This window comes from Grampus griseus (assembly GCF_964374135.1).
Source record: "Grampus griseus genome assembly, chromosome: 13".
Taxonomy (NCBI): Eukaryota; Metazoa; Chordata; class Mammalia; order Artiodactyla; family Delphinidae; genus Grampus; species Grampus griseus.
The window spans coordinates 8,544,472-8,563,983 of NC_139007.1; the positions used below are offsets into that span (position 1 = coordinate 8,544,472).

Sequence of the window (19,512 nt, forward strand, 5' to 3'; positions counted from 1 at the left end):
GAGTTGAAGGTTTCCAACCCCCAGGGCTTTCCAGGGACTCCAGGTTAACATTAAGGGGTTTGCAAAGAGTTTCCCTTAGACTTGTTTTCAGTACCATGTTTAATTTCCAGATGTTTCTCCCCGTTTTATAATTAATAGTGCATTGTGCTGTCTATCATGCGCCCCAGGTGTGTGGTCAGGGACATGGTGAAGCCTGCTGCCTGCAAAACCCCAAGAAATGTTGAACACCAGCCCCACCAGCCTTCACCGTGAGTATGGCATTGGTTTTATTGACTGAAAATGTCGTCTCTTACACACATCACTGGTTACATATGTATTCATTTACACTGCATGCGGGTGTACGAACTGTGGCTCCTCTGGGGTCTCTGGGGGGTAAAAAGCTACTATTGAATTAGATAAAATGATCTGGAAACAGGAGCTCTGTGTATCAAGCATCTTTATTAAGTGCTGTTTCTAATGTCATATGGGAAGCATAAAGCTAATTAGAGGAAAGAGACACATTTTTTAGGGCTCTAGGGTGTCAGAAATTCTATACATTTTGGATTTAGAATGTATGTGGATCGGAGCCTAAGACTCTAGGAATATGGAGAAAAGATACAGAAAGGGCTACTTTACTTGTTGTGAATAAGGGAAGTACATAGCTAGTTCATGGCCAACCTCGCACTGGGTCATTTAAAGGTAAGGGACAATCTAAAAGAGGGATGGCCCATTGGTTTTGTTTTTGTTATTGTAACCCCGAGTGTGGATACGTGAAGGGTTAAATGACCAACCTAAGGGAACTAGAGGAGAAACCAAATAAGTAAACTATGTTGAAAATGTGGGTTTTGATGAGATGACACTTGAAGAGCTTTAAAATTCTGCGGAGTAGCAAGATATATTCAATCTTTTGAAAAGAATTATGCTCCTGGTAAGAAAAATTAAACATTTCCTGAAAATGTCTCAGCAGTGCTGTTATAATAGCCATTACAGCCAAGTAGTTACTACCGGGGAAATGTCTCCTTCCAAGTTTTTTTGCAAAAGCCATTGAAGAAATGTGTCTTGAGAGTGATTTTCTATAGGTTTTTTTAGCTGTCTGAGAATTCTTTGAAATGAAACCAAAATAAAGTAAGAAGATTGTCAAAAGGCTATGAGAAGAAAAGTAAATTTTTGTAATTCTTTTGCTATGTCGGTTTTATTCCCATTGGCAAAGACTGAAATTAAATACGACGTTTAAATGCTTATATTTTGTATGTTACATACAATCACAGATTCAAAATTATTTATGTTTTAGGATAAAAAATTTTGGTAAATAAATTTCAAGAGGCTCCATAGATGGGTTATAGACTTTATCTCAATAAGTATACTCGAATATTGTCTTCTACATTTAGTCAGTACTTTTCAAGGAATACAAATAATTTAGATTTAGCCACAGTAAAAATGATTTATAATTACATTTTTTAAAGTTCTAAGTTGGAGGAAGTACTCTTAATGATGTTGCCATTTTTTTCTATAAATGTTCTAGCTATAAAGCCTTTTTCCTGATGGTGGAACTTTGGTTGATAATTCATAAAAAATATAATGATCCCCACTTTCCATCTTACGTTCTAGGCATTAGAAAACATTTTACTTATATTAGGATTCAAGCAACTTTGGGGAAAGTTCTTTGAGGAATTAAAGTTGATTTTAAGATGTGTTTTATTCCACATATTGAGGTTCCATTTTAATTGGTCCCACTTATTCCAATGTCCACTTAAAACTGGAATTATTAGATGTGAAACAGCTATTGGCATTCTTGCCAATGAGACTTTAGATAATGTTTTTTCTTACTTTGTTTCTGCTCTCCGTAGACTTTAGTTGTGGAAATCTTGTTGTAACTTACCATGCACCTAGTGGGACTTTCCTGGTGGCCCCTCTGAATAGAGTGGCTGAGAAGAAGCAGCTGTCATCTTGCTGGATCCTCTTTTCTGACAATCCCTTCGCTCACCCTATTTTTGTTTAAATTATGATGATGCACTGATGGATTTTAATTAGTCAGATTTGCACTGTGTGTGTGTTTATATAAAATATATATTACTTACTTTGGCAGAAGTAGGGATAATGGAATATGAACAGGATGTGGACACAGCTGGAGACAAGCAAGTCAATTAATAGACTATTGCAACAGTCCAGAGAAGGTCTTGACCTACAGGAGTAGCAGAGGGTGTGGGAAGGAAACATTTCAAGAGCTTAGTAAGAAGGCAGACAGGCGGTGCTTAGTTGTCAATTGAATATGCTTTGTAAGGAAAGCGCTTAGGGGGCTGTCATTTCAATGGTTTGGTTGATTGAGGACCGCCAGCTGAGATGGGGAGATAAAAAAGCAAATCAGGCCTATGGGTAGCTGGGCAGTGAGGAGTTCAGATTGTGATACGATGATTTGGGGCACCCGTGCATTACCTAAGGGTACCTGTAGAAGAAAAAGTTGGGTACATGAACCTGAAGCACTCAGTTAGCTGGGGAACTAGATAACATCCACGAAGGGTACAGAGTTGGAAAAAATAACAGAGCGCCTGGGTAAAACCAATGCTTAAGGAGTAGGTAAAGGAAGAAGCTCCCCTGGCTCAGCTGAGAAATAATGGTCAAAGAAGCAGGAGAAACCACGGTGGTAGAAGGACTCAGGAAGGATGCCCAACAGTAGCAAATGCCACAGAAAATCAATAATTTAAGAGATAAAAAAAATGTGCATTGAATTTGGCCACAGAGGGGTCATTGGTGGCATTTGCCATAACAGTTTTAGCATATAAGTGGGTGGAAATACTCTAATTCTATAGGTGTGACGAGAAAATGAGAAGTCTGGAGAAGGAGATGTTGATTGTGCATAGTGAGTAGGAAAACAGAGATAGATTATTAGTGGGTGGATAGGGAGTAGGGTGACTGTACTTGGGTCACTTGTATCTTCTATTTTGCAAGTCTAGGTTGATGGCTGCACATGTCAATATACTTTATATTTTGATAACTGTGTGTGTAAACTCTCGGAAGATTCTTTTTCAGTTATTAAAATGTCCCATATTTTAAGCATGCTGCCTAAGTTGTCATCACTTAATCAAAGTAATAAATGTACTGAAAACATTAGTGGAGTTCAATAAATTGAGTTTGATGGCTGCTATTCCTCAGGTATAAGATGCATAGATAAAGCAGTTCCTTCCCAAGTTGGGGGCAGCATTACGTAATCCACTCAATGGTATTACTACATGATATCTGCAACATTAGAAGTATGTTTAAAACAGAGAAAATGATTCAATCTCCTTGTGGTTGACGGGGTCAGAGAAGGACTTTCAGAGCCTGCGACGGTTCATATGAATTTTGAAGGATGAGTAGTTGAATAGGAAGCAGTTTTAGAATACGGTCTCCAGAAGGAGGAAACAGTTGCCTGGAGGCCCCAAAACATCAGCTTGTGGGGGATGATTTACAACATGTACTCACTGCTGAAGCCTGTGAGCGTCCACGTGTGCGTATCTGTATGTTGTCTGCTTGTGTGGGTGAGAGTGCGTGTGTGACGGATGGTGAGTGGGAGAGAAATAAAGGATTCAGAAGGCGCAGCGCCGACATCTCTGAAGAAGAGGACACTGTTCTAACTTGGAGGACATAAGCTACATGTTGGGTCTTGTCTTTGGTTTTATTTTTAATACGATATTTGAAAGTTGACATAACATTATGGGGTTTTTGAGTTTTTCAAAGTGATCATGGATTTTAAAAGTCTGAGAAACGTTTATCTACTCATCAATTCCAGCCATGGATGGAAGCAGGTCTAAGCAGGAGAGGTAGGGGGTAGGGCAGATTTGAGAATGTTTGCCGGGTGGTGTAATTAGGGTACAGTGATTCATTAGCTGTGATAATACAGCAAAGTGAAGAGGAGATAACTCACTTTATCTCAAGAGATTGAGTGGATGTGATCATGTCAGAGTTAATTTAGGCAGTAAAACTAGTTTAGATTTAGCATTAGATGTATGTATTAGTGTCCAAAGATATCTCTGATTGAAACATCCAAAGACAGTTGGCTATTCATACCTCAAACTCAAGAGAGACTTAGATGAGTTATACTAATTTGTGAACAATTGCTTTATAATAAAACCATTAACATAAATGAAATACCATGGAGAACTATACTCGATATTTTGTAATAACCTATAAGGGAAAAGAATTTGAATATATATATATATATATATCTGAATCACTGCCATAAGCCTGAAACTACTACAACATTGTAAATCAAGTATACTCCAATAAAAAATAAAATTAAAACATATTTAATAGAAAATAGTTTATGATAAATTTAATTTAATTTCAAAGTTGTTTTACAGAGCTTAAAAAGTATGTCTTCTATAAGACTAATTTTATGTCTCCAAAAAGTGAATTTTAGAAATAACTTCATTATTAAAATACTTTAAGATTAAAAAAAAAGGAGTAGCACAGGGAGAAGGTGTCAGTTTGAAGGAAAGAATGGAAGGGGCAGGATAGATAACATCACAGGACAAAGAGAAAAGGAATTAAGTAAATTATACAAAATCAGACAAGAACAAGCTTGTCTCAGTTTTCCTGGAACTTTCCATGTTTTACTGCTGAAAGTCTCATGTCCTGGGAACCCCCCTCAGTCCTGGGAAAACTGGGATGGCTGGTCAGATTAGAAATGCTAAAGTTGGAATGTGAAAGCAGAAATCTAGAAAAAGAGTATATAGCCAAGGGAAAACTATGTTTAGACAATGTTTACATTCCTGTGGACGGTGACATGATCAGGAATAAGTCGAATCCAGAGAGGTACATAGATCATATTTCTGTTCAGTCTTTTTTTGGTTTTCCTTTGTTTTTGTTGGTGATTGACTGCTTTTCAAAATTAAGAAAAAATTAATATGCCATACATACAGTTCACCTTTTCAAAGTGTAAAAGTTACTAGCTTTTACAAAATTGTGCAACTGTCACCACTACGTAATTTCAGAATATTTTGATCACTCCAAAAAGAAACCTAATATCCACTAGCACTATTCCCTATTCCCCTCAAAACCCAGCTTCTAGAAATGAACCTACTTTCTGTCTCTGTGGATTTGCCTATTCTGGACATTTAATATAAACGGAATCATATAATATGCGATTATTTATGTCTGTTTTTCATCCTTTAGCATAATATTTTCAAGATTCATCCATGTTACAGCAAGTATCAGCACTTCATTCCTTTTATTGCCAAATAGTATTCCATTGTATGTATATACCACTTTTTAATTTATCCATCTGTTAATGGACATTTGGATTGTTTCCAATTTGTATGCTGTATAAAGCAGCTTTTAACATTTATGTACAAGTTTTTGAGTGTACGTGTGTTCTCAGTTCTCTTAAGTATAAACCTAGGAATGAAACTTCTGAGTCATTTGGCAACTATATGTTTACATGTTTTAGGAACTGTCACGCTGTGTTTCAAAATAGCTGCACCATTTTACGTTCCTACCAGCAATGTAAGAGGATTCCAATTTCTCTACATCCTGTCAACACTTGTTATTGTCAGTCTTTTTAGTTATAGTCGTCTTGTAGGTGTGGAGTGTGTGAATGGTTATCTTATTGTGGTTTTGATTTGTATTTCCCTAATGAATAATGATGCTTAGTATCTTATCATGTGCTCTTTAGCTATTCGTATTGCTTCTTTGGATAAATATTGATTTAATATTTTGTCCATTTTTAATTGGGTTATTTGTCTTTATTATTGAGTTGTAAGAGTTTTTTTTATGTATGATGAGTACTATATCCTTGTCAGATAAATGATTTGCAAATATTTTCTCCCATTTAGTGAGTTGTCTTTTCATTTTCTTGATGGTATCTTGAAACACAAGTTTTTAATTTTGATGAAGTTGAATAGTTCTCTATTCCATTGGTTACCTGTAGCTTTGGTGTTTTATCTAAGAAATTATTATCAAATTCAAGGTCATAAAGATTTACCCCTAGGTTTTCTAAAAGAAAGAAGTTTTAGAGTTTTAGTTTTAGCTTGTACATTTAGGTATTTGATCCATTTTGAGTTACTTTTCATAGATGGTGTGAGGTAGGGATCCAATTTCATTCTTTTGCATGTGGACATCCAGATGTCAAAAAGTGGTGATTGCAGACATATCTGTCTTGCTCCTGATACTAGGGGGAAAGCTTTCAGTCTCTCCCTATTAAATATGATATTAGTCATGGGGTTTTAGTATATATTCTTTATCAGGTTTAGAAAGTTTCATTCCATTTCTAGTATGTTGAGTGTTCATAACATGAAAGGACGTTGGATTTTCTCAACTGCTTTTTCTGAACCTATTGAGATGATAATGTGCTTTTCTGTGTTTTATCTTATCAATATGGTGTACTGCTTTATTTTCATATGTTGAGACAATTTTGCATTCCCACTTGGCTATCCATTTTATTTGTTGCTTTATTTGATTTGCTAGTATTTTTGAAGATTTTTGTGTAAGTATTTATAAGGGGTACTGGTCTGTAGTTTTCCTGTGATGTCTTTGATTTAGGTATCAGGGTGATACTAGCCTCATAGAATGAACTTGGAAGTATTCCCTACTATTCTATTTAGGAAAAGTTTGTGAAAGATAATTTTTCATCAGATGTTTGGTAGACTTCACCAGTGGTGCCATCATCTTCTCTTTGTTGTAAGTTTCTTTTAAAAATGCTTATTAAGTTCCTTCTTGTTTGAACATTTGTAATGGGTCTGTATCATTGTGTATGTATGTATAGGTAACTGTATCATATGAAATCCCCACATCTTCAGAACAACTGACATTCAAAAGTCAATTCTATTTAACTCTTGAACCTTTCATGATTTGAGGTTATAGATACTTTTGCTTTCTAATTTTCAGAAAATAAACTTAACATTATCTCTCTCTCTCTCTCTCTCTCTCCTCTCTCTCTGTGTGTGTGTGTGTGTGTGTGTGTGTGTGTGTGTGTGTGCAGGACTGATTTAATCATATAAAAATTACCAGTGTAACCTCAGAGTCTAGGTTCTGTGTAGTTAAAGACCAATCAGAAAGAAAGTTAGTATCTAAAAGACCTTGTAGATACAAGTTCCTGAATACTGTTGAGATTCTTTGGTTTGAGTTTCTCTGATTACCTTTAGAAAAACTGAGAAACTGGTTTTGATACACTGTTTTTTATTTTTACCTATTTTTCTTTTGTTTTGTTAGTTATATGTTTATAAGTCCTGTAATTAATTATCAATTTCATTCATTTAACAGAAAATGAATTTATGTCTGGATAAAAATTCAGATTGTTGAGTCTCGGGATTTTCCTTGGCCACTCGGTCTTTGTCCCTTCTACTTCCTCTTTTCCAGAATTGTTCTCTCTGTGCAGTGGTAACTCACGTCTTGGACTGGGTCATCCGGTACCATCTGCCTTGAGGCTTTTGACTTGGGCATGTGTGTCACACACACTGTTCTTTTCCCTTCTCACAGCTTCAGATGAGTCAACCTTGAATTGACAGGGAGCCTGCCTCCATATTTTTCTTTTAAGAGACATAATTTTTCAGATCTCAAGGGCATGGCTTGTTTCAGCAACAACAATCTTTGTTCAGATTTGATTATAACATAGGGACTTCTGAGGATCAACATGTATGGGACTAGAATTAATTTAATCATGGAAATGTGGCAGCTTATAGTTAACCTAATTTTAAAATAGTCAACCTTGAGGACCAAAAATATAACTGAGAAAAATATGTATTAATATATTTACTTTTCCCATAATAGTATGGGAAATCTACATATATGTGTATACTTGAAAATATGATTTTTCATTAAAAATCACGTATCTAACAGCAAAATTATATATCAATATTGCAGTAGATAACAGAGTAGACAAAATTGTCTTTGAAGTTGTAAACAGTTGGACAGCAGCCCTTGTCATTGTGTCATTGTGCTTTTAAGGTCCACTCACCACACGTGATCTTCAGGCTGTGTGTACTGATGCCCAGAGCTTTGTGTCTTGCACTAGTAGCAGATGGAAGAAGGTCCATGGCTAACACTGAAAATTGGCAACCCACTGGCAGACCATCACCACCTCAGGCACACCTCTGTCATGGATCCAGGGGCTCCTTTCAGTGGTCTGAGAGAGACAGCGGATGCTGGAATTTAGCCTCCGCTTTTCTCCATTTTCCCTGATCTTGCCCCTCTGCTCCCCCTGAGCCTCCTGGTGTTTTGTGCTCCTGAAGTTCTGCAGATTTCATACTCAATTTTTTCCATATTCTCCTGAATTTTGATCTCAGTGCAGGTGTGGTCAAAGAAGACAAATCAGCTTCGGATGAGAAGGTACCATTGAGCAAAAGGGACTTGAACATCTTCAGCTGGTGGAAGAGTGTGTGGTGGGGAAGCACTGCTGGCTCTACAGTGAATCTGGCCTAGTCCTTCTCCCTTCAACAAATATTTATTTACTCTGTGTCGTGCACAGAGCCTGGCGTCAGGCACTTGTGGTGATGATGAACAAACCAGAGTCCTTGTCCTTGTAGAACTTAGCATGCAGGAGGAGAAGATCTAAACAACAAACTAACGTACATGTTAAAACTCTTCCTTTTTAACCAGAGCCTAAATGAAGTGCAGGGAAGGAGACCACACAGGGGAAGCTGTTCAGGGAGCAGACTCAAGGTCAAGGAAGGCTCTGGGAGGAGATGAGGTTTAAGGAGAGACTTGAAAGTTGAGAAGTCGGCCTTGAGAAGAGCCAGCAGAAGGCAACTGAGACAGAGAGGATGGTACGTGCAGTGGACCTTATAAGGAAACCAGTGTAGTGTGGTTAGGGAAGGGCAGAGAAAATCGAGGATGAGGTGGGCAGTGGAGGAGATGAGCAAGGGTTCCATCTAGGCCTTTGGATTTTATGTAAATCTGTGGAGAAGCTCTGGAAGCCATTCACAGAAGGGAGGATCATGGTCGAATGTAGCTGGCCAGTGGGTGGGAAGAAGACGAGGGACTTTGGGAGCCAGTTGTGGTCGTTTCGGCAGAACATGACGGTGGTTTGGACTCTGCTGGTGGCCATAGAGGTGGAGCAAGTGGAATTCAGTGAACTTTAGTGGAATTTAAGGAAGCTTTGGAAGCAATGAAAGAGAAGAGGAATTTCTGCTGTGTACTGGAGGGAGGGGGCTTCAAGTCATGCGTGATCGGTCCTGTGTGCATTAAATGCATAGTGTGTAGGAACATGTTCTCATAAAGCCTTTTTTTTATTATTTAATAGAGAATTTATTTTGAGTATTGAAAAATATTATTTTCTTTTTAAAAATTTATTTAATTACTTTATTTATTAATTTTTTTTAACATCTTACATAAAGTCTTAAGCATCCTGTTTATGTATCTTCAATGTATCTTCAATGGCGTATGTAAGTGACAAATTTAGAAATCACACCTTATCACTTTAGGTAAATTTGCAAAGACCTTCAAGTACTGAAGGTGAAAAATGGTGAAAAGTAAAATTGAGTAATAATTGAAACATGATTAGACTTCACCATTTTAAATAAATTTGTTCTTGTGTGATTTTTTTTCGCTCCGACATTCTGTTGGGATAGATTTAATAATTCTGTAGGTGTTTGGATACACTAGAGGAAATGAATATTTTAAAATATATACTACTTTTAAAAATGTTGCTCCTTTTTTGAAAGGTGTCTCATTTTTCTGAGTAAAATTCAGCCAAGAAGAAAGGGATCATGTTTTCGTTTGCAAAGGATCTTTTAGCTATTTTATTATGTATTTTATTTTATGTATGTATTTATTATGTATTTTATTATGAATGAAGGTATTATTCAGAGACAAGCAGCCGTTTCTGTACTATTTTCAGCCACATGTTTACATCAAAATGTGATGAGTTTCAATTTTTGCTAAGTTCACTTTTTTTTTCTTATACTATAAGAGGTATTCAATGTCATAGTCTATAGTTCTATTACCAACTGTAGCAGGGGTCATATTGATCAGGTGATAATAGAAAAAAGTTCCAACTAAAAAAAACATGGTTTTGTCTTTTAGAATAAAGTCAGTACAGCCAGTAACTTGAAAATAGAGACTACTGAGAACACTGACATTTCCGATTCATGGTTATAATTAGGAAGTGACAGGATTTTTTTTTAATCGTTTGGCTTTTATAGACCTCATTCTCTTTGTGTGATGTGCTGGTTTCTGCAAGTCATTCTATGCCAGTTTACAAAATCATACAAAGCTCCTCTTTCTGCTGTAACTATTTTAAGATAATATTGTGTTTATCTCTGTCTGAGTGCTCAGAGGAGAAGACGACTTCTTCTCGGGAATTAAAAGAGTTTTTGTCTTTAGGAGTAGAGCTGTAGTAGTTTTATATGTAACAGCTATGTTTTGTGGAAATTTACTAGTGATTAGTTCCTTTCACCAATTATCCCTTGCTGACTGAACTAGGTCCTCTTTTAATGGTCCTCTGAGCAGCTCCTATGTTGGTGACCCTGATGTAGGAGGACTTTATCCCCTGTATACTGTCCCTGTCCTTTGTTCCTGTGAATAGAGTATGTTTTAGCTAAATGCAATTTTTCCCCCCTCTTGTGCAGAGCATCTGACTTGAATCCTATTCTTTATCGTCTTGTTGATTCTATCAGGAAGCCGAAAGGTCATGTTTACCTTAAGCCTAGGGCCAGCCCCAAGCAGCCAGCTTAGTGGATCTTCATCCCTTCTGCTTTCTTGGAGCACAGGCTCCGGACGCGCAGGCTCAGCGGCCATGGCTCACGGGCACAGCCGCTCCGCGGCATGTGGGATCTTCCCGGACCGGGGCACGAACCCGTGTCCCCTGCATCGGCAGGAGAACTCTCAACCACTGCGCCACCAGGGAAGCCCCCAAATAATTATTTTTAAAAGATATCCTAAGGAAACTAAGGTTGCACAAGCTCCAGAAAATCTTCGACTGAGTTAATGTCAGCTTTACGTCGAGCCACATGATACGGTCAACAACCAAGCTTGGAGGGCGTATGGACTTGGGCTGCGTATGGTGGACCCCACATGGACCTGGGAAGTGGCTTGCCCAGGGTGACTCGGCAGGAAAGGGGCAGATCTAGGTCTAGAATTCAGGTTATCTGGGTTCATAATAGCGGACGGATTCAAAATATGCAGGTAATCCACATTATTACCAAGGAGAAGAATTTTGCAGTTCTTCAGGGAATAATGAGTAAATTCTAGCTTTTTAAGGGTTCGAACTATATATTTTCAGTCCTTGCTCTGCTACTCATTTGCTGGAAGACATTGGCCCAGTTCTTTTAACTTCCTAAATCCTTAGTTTTCTCATCTGGAGAATAGGAAGAAAATCGTTTCTAGTTATCTCATTGAGAGTTTTTGAGTATGAAATGAGGTAAAGTACATGAGAGAGTTGTGAATAAAGTACTATATAAATATTATTCTACAAAAGTGGAAGTCAATAATCTCAATAATATTTTATCCATTTACCAAATATTCACCAAGTCTTTATATATATATAAATTTTGGCTAATCCAGTCAAAACATAGACTGTATCTTTTCTTATTTATTACTGTTTCTTATTGAGAGGAGTGGTATAAAAAGGCTTTGGGAGGGGCTTCCCTGGTGGCGCAGTGGTTGAGAGTCCGCCTGCCGATGCAGGGGACATGGGTTTGTGCCCCGGTCTGGGAAGATCCCACATGCCGCGGAGCGGCTGGGCCCGTGAACCATGGCCGCTGAGCCTGCGCGTCCAGAGCTTGTGCTCCGCAACGGGAGAGGCCACAGCAGTGAGAGGCCCGCGTACCGCAAAAAAAAAAAAAAAAAAAAAAAAAGCATTGGGGGACTTTTAAAAAGCATAGACCCCACCTCATACCACCCCATCATCTATCCAGTGTTCCCTGCTGTGCGTGAGTAGGGAGGCCAGGAAATGTGTATTTAGATCATTTGCCCAAGTTATCCTGACGTAGGCTCCTGATTTAAAACCACTGGTATGTACCACTGAGATGCTCAGTGAAAATGAACATTTGCTGGGATGACTGATCTTTTCATAAACTAAAATTAATGTGAGCATCACTGAATTCTACCTCTCTTCTAAAACTCACGTAGAGAGGAAATAAATACCGGCAATATTATTATTAGAAAGTCGCTGTGCCTCAGGGCCCAGCCTGGTTACTCTGTGAATCACTGCTATTTCCTCTGCTCTTCTACAGAGTCTTTTGTCCAGGACAAGAACGGTCTGCCTCTGCCAGGAGAATAGATGGTCGTTGTGCAAAAACAGGGAGCTTATAGTCAAAGGAGAATTTGTACCCACAGCTACTTCTGCTGGTATTAGAAGGAAGGTATTAAATAAAAGGAAAAGATTATGCCCAGGACCTTGGCAATCTATGCAGCAAACAAATATTTATTTAGTGAAAAATGATTTGGGTAGATAAATGAATGCACTCATCTATTATGCATTTCACAAATATTAAATATTGTAGACTTATAAAGCTATTAAGAAGATGTAACTTGGGCTGACAGACAGGTAAACAAGTAATTACAATGAAGTATGAGGATAAGACTATGAAAGGGCTTACAGATTGCCATGAAAGCACAGAGGAACCTAACTCAAAATGGGAGGTGAGGAAAACTTGTTAGAGCCAGTAATACTTAGCATTTCATTGTATTTATATTAATATTTAATTATATGTTATCTGATATTTTTTCTGTAATTAAAAAAAAATGTTTATTGAGCCCAAGCTATGTTCTAAATACAGTACTAAATTAGAGGATGAGGGAGGGAAGCGTCCCAAAATAATGTTAAGCAATAGGATCTGCCCTCAAGTAGTTTATAATTTAACTGTTGGAGATGAGGGAGGGATGGATGGATGGATGGACGGATGGACAGGTAGATGGATAAGTTGGTGGCTTTGTAGGTATAAAAGGTACCTTACAAAAATCAGGTGAATTCCTTAAAAAATGTATATGGAATTTTTTCAAAGCGGGGTATATAAATCAATACTTGTGGCTCAGGTGGTGTGGAGTCAGGAAGAGCTACGGGGGGAAAAGAAGCACTTCAGATTTCCATCAAGACTGAGTAGTCATTGGATAGAAAGGAGGGTTTAGGGCATCCCAGACTAAGAAAACGACTTGGGTAACAGTTCAGAGTGAGAATGAAGCAGTCAGGCAAAGGGGGCATTGAATATGCAATCTGGCTCAAGAAGCATGTTTGGCAAAGGAGTTGGGGAATATAAACTGATAAAGGAAGGCTGGGACCAGTTTATAAACATCCTTACAGTCCTGGATCAAGAACCTCGTTTTACTCTGCAGGAACACATGAAAGTATCTGACCGTGGAGGTACCCAGTTGAAAGGAACGTTTCAGGATGATGGATTTTTCAGAAGTATGCATGACAGATGATAATAGGGCTTTCCTGGAGAGCAGGAGACAAATTAGTAGATGATTAAAATAGATCAGACATAGTTAATAATAGTAAGAACAATGATCGCGGTTAAGAAGAAATAGATGAGAGAGAGAGCATCTGAGAGGAAAAGCAGTGGCTTTGGGGATGAGTGAATGGACCAGAGAAAGGAACAGAGAGAGGAAAGACTCAAAAAATATCTAAGAATTTGAGCCTGGGAGTTCCTTAGGAAAGTTAATGAAAAAATAAGGAAATGGAAAAGGCATGTAGCTCTAGGGAATTACATTCCCTAAAATAAACACTTTTTTTTTCTGCTGCCTTAGGGAAATCCATAAGAAAGAAGTCTCTCTGGCACAATGGAGAGAGCTACTTTATATGGTAGCATCACAAAGGAGAAGAATATATACCTAATTCTCAGAACCTCTCACCAGTTATGCATCAGGTTAGGGCAGAAGAAAGTCTAGTTTTCGCTCTTAGCTGGTTCTCTATCCACTGTGGTAACAATAACTGCAATCACATACTCTTCAGTCTTAGGCACTTCATGTGCATTTAACCCTCACAAAATTTTATAAAGCACAATGATTATCTTCATTTTATAAAGAGGAACCTGAAGTGCAGAAATGTAAATGACTCGCTTGTGTGCCTACACCCACGGATAGCGAAGCAGGATTCGAAGCCAGGCAGTAAGATGCCAGACCCCAAGCTTCAGGCTTGCTCAGAGGCAGGCACTGCTGGTAATTCATTTCAGGATCCACGTGAGGACCCACTGATGGCTCCCTTTCTGCTCAATCCTGGGCTGTGCTCTAGGAGGTTAGAAGACAAGAATGTCGTAGTGTCCTTTTTTTAATTGAAGTATAGTTAATGTACAATATTGTGTTAGTTTCAGGTGTACGGCATAGTGATTCAGTTTTTCTTTCAGATTCTTTTCCATTATAGGTTATTACAAGATATTGGATATAGTCCCCTAGGCTATACAGTAGGGCCTTGTTGATTATCTATTTTATGTAGAGCAATTTGTATGTGTTAATCCCAAACTCCTAATTTGTCCCCCTTCCTTTTGTAACCATACTTTTGTTTCTATGTCTGTGAGTCTGTCTCTGTTTTGTATATACATTCATTTGTATTATTTTTTATATTCCACATATAAGTGATATCATATATCTTTCTCTTTCCGACATTTCACTAAGCATACTATTCTCTAGGACCCCCACATTGCTGCAAATGGCATTATTTCATTCTTTTTCATGGCTGAGTAACCCTCCATTGTATATATGTACCACATCTTCTTTATCCATTCATCTGTTGATGGACACTTAGGTTGTTTCCATGTCTTGCCTACTGTAAGTAGTGCTGCTGTGAACATTGGGGTGCATGTATCTTTTTGACTTAGAGTTTTTGTTTTTCCAAGATATATGCCCAGGAGTGGGATTGCTGGGTCATATGGTAGTTCTATTTTTAGTTTTTAAAGGAACCTCCATACTGTTCTCCACAGTGGCTGCACCAATTTACATTCCCACCAACAGTGTAGGAGGGTTGTTCCCTTTTCTCCACACCCTCTCCAGCATTTCTTATTTGTAGACTTTTTGATGATGGCCATTCTGACCAGTGTGAGGTGATACTTCACTGTGGTTTTGATTCTCATTCCTCTAATAATTAGTGATGCTGAACATCTTTTCATGTGCCTGTTGGCCATCTGTGTGTCTTCTTTAGTCTATTCAGTTCTTCTGCCCATTTTTTGATTGGGTTTTTAGTTTTTTTGATATCGAGTTGTATGAGCTGTTCATATGTTTTGGATATTATTCCCTTGTCGATCTCATCATTTGCAAATATTTTCTCCCATTCCATAGGTTTCTTTTGTTGTGATGTCAGTGTTCTTGATTCATTGAATTCACAATAGTTGGGAGTTTGGTGGACATAATATATATAATCAGTTATTAAGTAACATTCTCCGTGACATTCACCCCAAGTTGAAACACATTCATGGAGGTTATAAAATCTGATAGATATAGAAGAATGGACAGAATTACTCTCATGAGTTTTTGCACCTAAGTTTCCTCATATATGAAGTAAGTGGACTCTTATTTCCTTTGCTTGAAGAAAGGGAAGGTTAATTTTAAATTAAAGATGAGCTTCTGCAGTATTTTAAAAGTATACTAGAGCTACCCTGGTGGCGCAGTTGTTGAGAGTCCGCCTGCTGATGCCGGGGATACAGGTTCATGCCCCGGTCTGGGAAGATCCTACATACCGCGGAGAGGCTGGGCCCGTGAGCCATGGCCGCTGAGCCTGCGCGTCCGAAGCCTGTGCTCCGCAACGGGAGAGGCCACAACAGTGAGAGGCCCGCGTACCGAAAAAAAAAAAAAGTATACTAGTCATTTGTCAAAAACATAGGCAGAACACTCTATGACATAAATCACAGCAAGATCCTTTTTGACCTGCTTTCTAGACAAATGGAAATAAAAACAAAAATAAATAAATGGGACCTAATGAAACTTAAAAGCTTTTGCACAGCAAAGGAAACCATAAACAAGATGAAAAGACAACCCTCAGAATAGGAGAAAATATTTGCAAATGAAGCAACTGACAAAGGATTAACCTCCAAAATTTACAAGCAGCTCATGCAGCTCAATATTAAAAAAGCAAACAAACCAATCCAAAAATGAGCAGAAGACCTAAATAGACGTTTCTCCAAAGAAGACATACAGATGGCCAATAAACACATGAAAGAATGCTCAACATCATTAATCATTAGAGAAATGCAAATCAAAACTACAGTGAGGTATCACCTCACACCAGTTAGAATGGCCATCATCCAAAAATCTACAAACAATAAATGCTGGAGAGGGTGTGGAGAAAAGGGAACCCTCCTGCACTGTTGGTGGGAATGTACATTGGTACAGCCTCTATGGAGAACAGTATGGAGGTTCCTTAAAAAACTAAAAATAGAACTACCATATGACCCAGCAATCCCACTGCTGGGCATATACCCTGAGAAAACCATAATTCAAAAAGAGTCATGTACCACAATGTTCTTTGCAGCTCTATTTACAATAGCCAGGACATGGAAGCAAGCTAAGTGTCCATCGACAGATGAATGGATAAAGAAGATGTGGTACATATATACAATGGAAAAAAGAAACGAAACTGAGTTATAGTGAGGTGGATGGACCTAGAGTCTATCATACAGAGTAAGGTAAATCAGAAAGAGAAAAACAAATACCGTATGCTAACACATATATATGGAATCTAAAAAAAAAATTAAAAGGTTCTGAAGAACCTAGGGGCAGGACAGGAATAAAGATGCAGACATAGAGAATGGACTTGAGGACACGGGGAGGGGGAAGGGTAAGCTGGGACGAAGTGAGAGAGTGGCATGGACATACATGCACTACCCAATGTAAAATAGATAGCTAGTGGGAAGCAGCCGCATAGCACAGGAAGATCAGCTCGGTGCTTTGTGACCACCTAGAGGGGTGGGATAAGGAGGGTGGGAGGGAGATGCAAGAGGGAGGAGATATGGGGATATATGTATACGTATAGCTGATTCACTTTGTTATACAGCAGAAACTAACACACCATTGTAAAGCAATTATACTCCAATAAAGATGTTAATAAAAAAGTATACCAGTCATTTGTCAATAAATTATGTGCTGCCTTGGGACATGTTTTCTTGGGTTGCCTTAGTTGATTTTCAAAAAAAATATTTCATTAACTTTTCATATTTTTTCTGTATTTTGTCTCCCCACCTGTAGTGTTCACTTCTTGAAGGCGGGGGTTGTATTTTATGAAAGTCCTTGATCTGCTCTAATGCATAATACTGTGCTACACCATTGCAACCTGACATAAGTTGCTTTCTTTTCATTTGAACTTTGATTTGGTTTGATTTGAATAATGGGTTCCAATTGACAACTGATTCCAAAATGGATTCCATTATCCCCCTTACTGTGAATGATAAACTGAGCTGATAAACATGAAAAATTAGAGAATACATATGGAGAATCAGGGAGGAGAATGAAAGTCTCTTTCATTCATTCCTTTGATTTTTCTAGTTCTGCCTTTCCTTAACATACCAGAGAGCTATTTCCACCATCTGTTATCCTTTGAAGCATTAAGAGTGTTAAAATACTTGGGCTGGTCCTTTGCAGTGTCATTTACTATGAGAGCTCAGGGGATAGTTTGGGGCCATATTTATGAGAAAAGTTCACACTTGGAAAAAGTGTGACTTTGAGTTAGATTTCATTGTGTGTGTATCTCTCTGTGTATAGATTAAATTTAGATTTTTTTTTTTTGCACTTACAATGAGTGGGATCTCATGTACTACTGTACTCTCTGTAGCGACCAACACAGCACCTTACATACCTAAGGGTGCTCAAGTACCATGTTATTTGGTCCGAGTAAAACTGAGTTCTGCATATCCTTCCACATCGCCCCCCACCTAAAACGCGCATCCTTCTCCACCTTCCCTCCTCTCTTCGCGCCATTTCCACCCTCCGAGTCATCTGGACGGGAACCCCTGGTCATTTTCCACTCCCCCTACCTTGGGATCCCTGGTGTGATCAGTCACTAGGTCCCATCAGCTCCAGTTCTGAATCAGCTCTCACACCTGCTCTTTCTTTGCATCCTTGCTGCCATCCTTTTATTCCATACTCTCCTTCTCTTTCACTTGGAAACCTAGTTGACCTTGCTGTCTCTTCTTTCTCTAGTCTACACCACCCCACGCAGCTGTGGACAGGGCAGCCGCCCTGTGAATAATCCAGCCCCTGTGCTGTCCAGTGCCTGGCTGTCTCACCTCCCACGAGGTCTTTTCCCGTTCAGACGTTTCACAGAGTTGCATTACTCCCTCTTCACTGAAGATGCTCTCCCCTCCTGTCTCCACCCAAGCCTTTGCCGCTACTGGTTTCAGTACCAAATTTTCTCACCCACCTGACTTTCAAGTCTCTGCTCACATGTCATTTACTCCAAGACTTGACCTGAACGACCACCTCACCAGAATTTATTCTTCTGCCAAGCTTTGGTGACAGCTCTCTTACCTAAAGCACCTATCACTTAACCACCTCTTACTTGTGTGTGTGTCTTAGACCTGCCGTGAGTTTACGAGCTCTACTTTAGTTCTTCTCTAGTTTCCTAATTCTTGTAGAAGAGGGTCAGTAGTTCTCAGTGGGATTGGACACCAAAATGAAGCCGCCTAGAGCACTCCTGTTCTCCCCTTCTATCTCTATCTGTCATTAAAATATGAAATTTGGAGGTTATGTTACACAGGGAAAGGCTCAGTATTGTATTATCTGGACAAAATAAATTTTGTTGTTACTGACAAGAACTTGATGTTCTTTCTTTCAATATTGGCATAAGAATTGTGTTTTTTATTTTGATAACGTTGCAAATTGCAAGGCTAGTTCAATAAATATTCAAAGTAAACGAGGATTTGGATACAGTTACCAAAATAGTGAGGTTGCAAAATTTGCAGGAAAAATGATGACTTGCTATGTACTTTGTGTTTTCTTCCTAGACCCTATTTTGAATGTTCAGATTTGGGCCAAATGGACTAATTTATGTTTTTCCCGCACAAATTTTATATTTATCAACTCAACAAAATTTGGGGGCAGTAAATTGTATCTCAATTTTAAGATATGAAGCCGCTATTTACATAGCAAAACATCCTATGTAAGCTTTTAAGATATTCTTCCCTAAATCCCACTTGCATCATATTACTTCCTGATTCAAAAATGTATTTTGGGGCTTCCCTGGTGGCGCAGTGGTTGAGAGTCCGCCTGCCGATGCAGGGGACATGGGTTCGTGCCCCGGTCTGGGAAGATCCCTCATGCCACGGACCGGCTGGGCCCGTGAGCCGTGGCCGCTGAGCCTGCACGTCCGGAGCCTGTGCTCCGCAACGGGAGAGGCCACAACAGCGAGAGGCCCGCGCACCGCAAAAAAAAAAAAAAAAAAGTATTTTGGTTTGCTGTTACCTATCAAGTTAAGCCTAAAATTCAATGTCTGGATTTCGTGGTTTGTCCTCATCTTTATTCCTTTCTGTTATGTTTCTCTTGCTTACATGTTTCTGCCTACTTTTAGCAACATGCCAAAACTCATGAAATGTGTTAATATTTGTTTTTTACTTATTGGTTGGTTTATTCTAAATTGCTATTGCTGATCATTTTAATGGCTGTAACAAGCATGTATTAGAAACAAGGAGACTTTATAAT

At 38.6% G+C, this 19,512-nt stretch overlaps 1 protein-coding gene across 3 annotated transcripts in view; it reads left to right on the top strand.

Annotated features, from left to right (window-relative positions):
• LOC309831936 (regulating synaptic membrane exocytosis protein 1-like) overlaps window positions 1-19,512 on the top strand; it is a gene marked incomplete at both ends in the record, with an annotated part of 197,488 nt that overhangs the window by 74,514 nt on the left and 103,462 nt on the right. For 2 of the 3 annotated variants that reach the window (XM_082669366.1, XM_082669367.1), the window contains one exon: window positions 168-248. The exons of the other annotated variant lie outside the window; for it this stretch is intronic. In XM_082669366.1, coding sequence (XP_082525492.1) covers window positions 168-248 — 81 coding nt within the window. The remainder of the gene's footprint in view (window positions 1-167; window positions 249-19,512) is intronic. 3 annotated transcript variants of the gene reach the window in all.